We start from the raw sequence: 5,951 nt of genomic DNA, 5'->3' as shown, positions 1-5,951 counted from the left end.
GTCGCTTACGTACGTACTTACTTACTCTTCTTAATTCTGAAAAAATAATTGACATTGAATTTCAAATAATGAAGAATAATTGATCAACATTAAATACAGATTATATGAACTTTACACACACTATGTATTCTTCTTGAAAGATATTTCTGACTCGAGTCCATTTTAGTAATGAGTGGAAACTAATCATGGGTCTTAGAAGCAAACAGGCATAGTGAAGTGCCATGCCGAGATTGGGCAGATCTGTCTGTTAATTACAGTGGAGCTGAGAGGAGGAGGGACCGGTGTGGTGGGTGCTTTTTAATGAGACATGGGCCACATACAGTATAAAAACCCTGATCATTGTGCAGGAGATCAGCAGATGCTCTAAGGTGCTCAAACCAAGAGGATATACAGCAGTAGGAGCTGCAGTGGTGCTGACTATTTATTTGGAACCCAAGCATGCCAGTATGTATCCTGGATCTCTCTCTCTCTCTTTCTCTCTCTCTCTCTCTCTCTCTTTCTCTTTATTGCTTAACTGAGTCTTTACCAACTTTACTTTAACCAAATGAAGGCAGATTTTAGATAAAACCTTTATATCAGTCTATACTTTGAAAATAGTTTGAAAACTTCTTGGAGGATTTCAAAATATCCAAAATAATATTGTTTTTTTTTTTTTCTTAGAAGAATTTTACTGTCATTTATCATCTACATCTAACTCATCTCTACTCTGTCAACACACAGATTTAACCTCAGAAAATGGACCAACGAGTAGCAAGCATTCTTCTTTTCCTGGTGGCCCTGGTTGCCGGCCATGGCGAGAGATACATGGTAAAGAAAGTGATGAAGGCTCCTTATGCCGTGAAAGGTCATGGTAAGTTCCTTTTTCTAGATTCTAAGCTTTTTTTAAAACATAACCTGATACAGTTAACTAAAAAAAACAAACATGGAGTTCAACATGCTTATGTGTTCGTTGCAGTGATTGGTTACTGAGAAGCGCTAATTTATCCAATGACGAGAGGCGTCTCGCCTCCTGGTCATAATATTGGCACAGGCTTAATATACTAAGCATTACCTCATACTTTATTTCTGACAACTGCATTGAATTGTAATCGATAAAACAAATTAATCTTCAAATTAAATATATTTTTTCAAAAAAACTTATATTGTATATTTAAACGAAATACCATTCAGAATCTGTTCTATAATATTCTATCTGTTCTATCCATCTCTGCACAGTGCACAGTTTTGTAGTTTTTTTTGTGCTCTAACAGTTGCATTTAAATGGACAGAATTAAATGAAATAAAATTAAATAAAATAAAATTAAATTAAATTAAATTAAATTAAATTAAAATTAAAATTAAATGAAATTATATATATATATATATATATATATATATATATATATATATATATATATATATATATATATACGTATAAATATATACGTATATATATATACATAAATATATACATTATTTATTTATTTATTTATTTATTTATTTTTTGCATATTCTCTCTTAGACACTTAACTGGCTTTGCAACAGGAATCACAAAATATTTGACATGCATTGAATATAGTTTGCTGAACAAATAAATAAATAAAATAAATAAATGCATTTGCAAGTGTGATCACCAACCTGCACATGTTCCTGCAGATCTACCTTCCTAAGTATATGTAAACTGTAAATATAATGAAGCTGAACCAATAACTAGACTAATAACCTGAAGCAGGTGTATTGCATTCACTCAGGTTGGATCTGAACGGTAGGAACAAGCTAACTGCATTAAATTTCCAACTGGAAATTAGATGCTGGGGTGTTGGATTTGAATCGAATTGCAAATGGTGTGTTAGGAAGTCACTGCAGTGTTTTAGCACCAAAGTGTAACGTTAAGGCTATATGAATAGCATGAACATGTTGAAAAGTGATTTGACAGGGTGTGTCACAGGCGAGACCTCACACAGCTGTTTTAGTCAGAATGACACAAGGACTGATGCAGTTTACACAGCAGTGGATTTGACCACATCAAGGCGCCTTCAAAACATAAGCCCACTATTTCATCATCCTGTAATATAAATACAGTCTAATATATTTCAGTGAATCTGATGTATCCTGGAATTATTGCTCAGTGTATGGAAAAGTCATTGTAAAATGTTTGAATATCCAGTGTGAGATGCTACTGGTGCTAGATATAGACATTAAATAATAGTGATGCTTGAAGCTTTGAAATGATAGAACAGCAATATATTTTAGAACTTTACTATTTACAGTGATGGGAAAACATAATTAAAATGATATATAAAAGGATGTTTCCAGAGAAGCAGGATTTTGTAAAAAAAATGCCCTTTATCAGCTGTGCAAGCAAAGTTCTTCTCAAGCTACTGGAGAGGAAACCTTTCTATACATTTTTCAATGATTTTAAGCCTGATAATACATAATTAATACATTTTAGAAATTGTTGAAGCATGCATTGTCTTCTCAAATACAATACAAACCCAAGCTTAGCATGGTCCAGGGACCCTCCTGTCTAATTTCTCTTAGAGAGATAAAGGTCTCCTTAAACACTGCTGGTCAAAGCAAGGTCCTAGTCATGTTCCTAGTCATAGTGGTTTTCTAAAGAAATGCTAGTGCTTAAAACATTAATCAAAGCCTTACTTATCCTTTCCACATCCACAGATTCCCGCTGGGTCCTGGAGTACCCCCTGTCCCTGCACGTTTTAGTGTTTTCAATGCACCCTGAATCAAATTAGCCGGTTAATTGAATCATTGTATTAGAAGCAGGGAAAATAATGTAAATATAATATGTGCAGGACAGGGGGTACTCCAGTACCATGGCTGGAAACTTGTGGACTATCATATTAACTTGTGCAATGGTTCAAACACTACAGTATACCAATTTATTGCGCAGGTATTTCTTCTCCAAAACTGTTGAAATGACTGGGACTGTTGTACTAAGTAATAAACTGTTTGGAAAGTCAATTTGAAACACACTGAAATGCTTTTATTTTTCTTTCAGTGGTTTCTGTAGCTGGAGAACCAGGTGCCCCAGGTGAGCCTGGTGAACCTGGACCTCCTGGACCTCCTGGATATCCTGGCGAGAATGCTGTTGGACTGCCAGGGCCCCAGGGACCACCTGGCCCACCTGGACCTTCTGGATACTCAGCACCTGGAAAGCCAGGCACTCCAGGTGGACCCGGCAAACCAGGTGCAAATGGTGCACCTGGACCTAAAGGAGATACTGGTTCACCTGGTCCTCAGGGACCAAGGGGTGCTCCTGGACCTTCTGGTATCCCTGGGCCTGCTGGTCTGTCTTCCCCTGGCAAACCTGGAGCAGCTGGTTCGCCTGGATCAATGGGACCAAGAGGAGAGACAGGTCCTAAGGGACATCCTGGTATTCCTGGTGCACCTGGACAAAAAGGAGACAGAGGTATAGGCATTCAAGGGCCACCAGGTGAGACTGGTTCAACTGGACCTATGGGACCTGTAGGCGCACCAGGTCAGCCTGGTGTTGGTAAACCTGGTAATCCTGGCTACCCAGGTGAGCCAGGTAAGCCAGGTTCATCTGGTCTTGATGGGGCACCTGGTCCTATGGGACCAACTGGACCAAAAGGCCACACTGGAGCTCCTGGAATTGGAATGGCAGGTAAACCAGGTGAAAATGGTGCTCCAGGATTGCCAGGCCCTTCAGGCCCTAAAGGTCCTCAGGGAGCAACAGGTGCCCCTGGTGCTCCAGGTAGTCCAGGCTATGGTAAGCCAGGTGCTCCTGGTTTTAAAGGTGATACAGGTCCTGTAGGTAGCCCTGGTGCAACAGGTCAGAAAGGTGAGGCAGGTGCAAGGGGAGCAACAGGATACACAGGTGCAACTGGCCCAATGGGACCAGCTGGTTCTCAGGGTCCAAGAGGTTTCCCAGGTGAGAAGGGAGCTACAGGTGAAAAAGGTGAAACAGGTCCAATGGGGCCTCAAGGCTTTAAGGGACATAAGGGAGATCAGGGGTCACAGGGACCTGAGGGAAAATCGGGCTACCCAGGTGCAACAGGCCCACAAGGCGCAAGGGGAGCCACAGGTGCTCCAGGTAGCAAAGGAGAGACTGGTGAGGCAGGCGCAACCGGTGCTCCAGGAGCACCTGGTCCTGTTGGACCTAAGGGGCATACAGGAAATTCTGGACCAGCTGGTGAAACAGGGCCTGCAGGTGCCCCAGGGTCAAGAGGACCTGCTGGTCCTTCTGGTCAACCAGGTGCACCAGGAGCTAAAGGTCACCCTGGTCTTCCTGGTTCACCTGGCCCTGCAGGTATTGCTGCTAAAGGAATTCCTGGACCACAAGGTCCACCAGGACTTCCTGGATCAGATGGTGCCCCTGGTGAAACTGGACCAGCTGGCCCTCCTGGCCCACCTGGTCCACCTGGTGAAGTTATTATTGCAGAAACTAAGGGCACTTTTGTCAAGGAACCTTTTGTCAAATCCCCAATGTCTGCTTTTAGTGCCTTAACTACAACACCTTATCCTCCGGCTGGTAGCCCTGTTAAGTTTGAACAAGTTGTCTATAATGCTGAGAATCACTATGATCCTGAGACAGGTATGTTTACTTGCCAGGTTCCTGGAGTGTATTTCTTCTCATACAGCATGCATGTGAATGGAGCTAATGCTCTGGTGGCTCTGTACAAAAATGAAGAGCCAATTATGTTCACTTATGATGAGTACAACAAAGGCTTCCTGGACCAAATGTCTGGTAGTACTGTCCTTCAGCTTAACGAGCAGGACACCGTTTATGTCCAGATCCCTGATGATGAGGCAAACGGTGTCTTTGCTGCTGATAATGTCCACTGCTCCTTCAGTGGTTTCCTGATTGCTTCTACGTGATGCATTCATCCAAAAATACCATAACTTCTAAACATTCTTACTATTTCTCAAGCAACAAAAATGTCAAAGCAGGTTGTTCTTTGGTTCTGAGAAATAGAAGTATCTTGACTTGAAAATCCCTAACAGTGGGTGCCAAAAAGAAGGACATATTTTATGTAACAGGCTATCAGGGACATAAAGGCAGTTAAATGCATAAACAGTCATCTTTATTTGATTTGATTGGACAAAGCATTTGAAGTTTAATAATGATTACATGTCCTGACAAATTTTTTTTTCCTTTTTTTTTATATTTTGAACGGGTGATTTAAATTTTTGCTTTTTTTTTTTTTTTTTTAAAACTTGTTTTGACTAATGTTTCCTTATCAATTACACACAAAGAATGATGTTCCTGATGTTTGTTTGTAACTTAAACATTGTGAACTCATCATGCAGATTATTAAAAATGTACAAGACACCCAAAACAATTTCAATTGTTAATCATTAAAATGTAACTGTACTTTGTAAACTATAATGATGAGAATAAACTGTCTTAAACATATTTGGGGTTTTGTTTGTGTGTTTGTGATTTGGCTTTGTGCAGCACATAGTACTAAGAATTTATTCTATTCTATTCTATTCTATTGTAAAAACAACAACAACAACAGCAGCAACAACAGTAACAAAGCAGCACATATTTATAGTTTGTTAAATTTTAAATGATGCTGGCAGCATGGTGCAATACCTAAATCTTTAAAATACTTAGGTGAAGTAGCACTTTGCTGCTTCATGGGTCCATGTGGTTTTCTTCTGGGTTCCTCTGGTAACCCAGTAGGTTGATTGGCTTCTATAATTTGTTCCTATGTGTGAAGCTGTGTGTGCATGGTGCCCTTTGAGGAAATAGTGACCTATTTGGGGTGTATTCGTGGCTCATGTCCAGAGTTCCTGTCCAGGGGTCACAATTGCCAAGTTATCTCTTTAATCTTATTTCATGCATAATCCAATGTTTTCCAACGTTTTAGCTGTTAACATTAACCAGAACCTTTTAGAACTCAAATTCCTGGTCAAAGTTAAGTGTCTGTAGGTGTAGGTCAGAGTCTATTTCCTGCTCTGGGTTGAGTGTATGTAAATATTTGGGG

At 40.1% G+C, this 5,951-nt stretch overlaps 1 protein-coding gene across 1 annotated transcript; it reads left to right on the top strand.

The window, feature by feature from the left end:
- Positions 1-337: 337 nt before the first annotated feature.
- col10a1a (collagen, type X, alpha 1a) lies at positions 338-5,374 on the top strand. The gene is made up of 3 exons (XM_060880460.1): positions 338-444; positions 721-850; positions 2,996-5,374. The coding sequence occupies exons 2-3, from the start codon at positions 736-738 to the stop codon at positions 4,834-4,836; spliced, it is 1,956 nt and encodes a 651-aa protein (XP_060736443.1). The 5' UTR covers positions 338-444; positions 721-735; the 3' UTR covers positions 4,837-5,374.
- Positions 5,375-5,951: the final 577 nt, after the last annotated feature.

This window comes from Tachysurus vachellii, chromosome 10, assembly GCF_030014155.1.
Source record: "Tachysurus vachellii isolate PV-2020 chromosome 10, HZAU_Pvac_v1, whole genome shotgun sequence".
Classification (NCBI taxonomy): Eukaryota; Metazoa; Chordata; class Actinopteri; order Siluriformes; family Bagridae; genus Tachysurus; species Tachysurus vachellii.
Note: the sequence above shows the minus strand (reverse complement) of the source record. Positions and strands in the feature narration are given on the sequence as shown.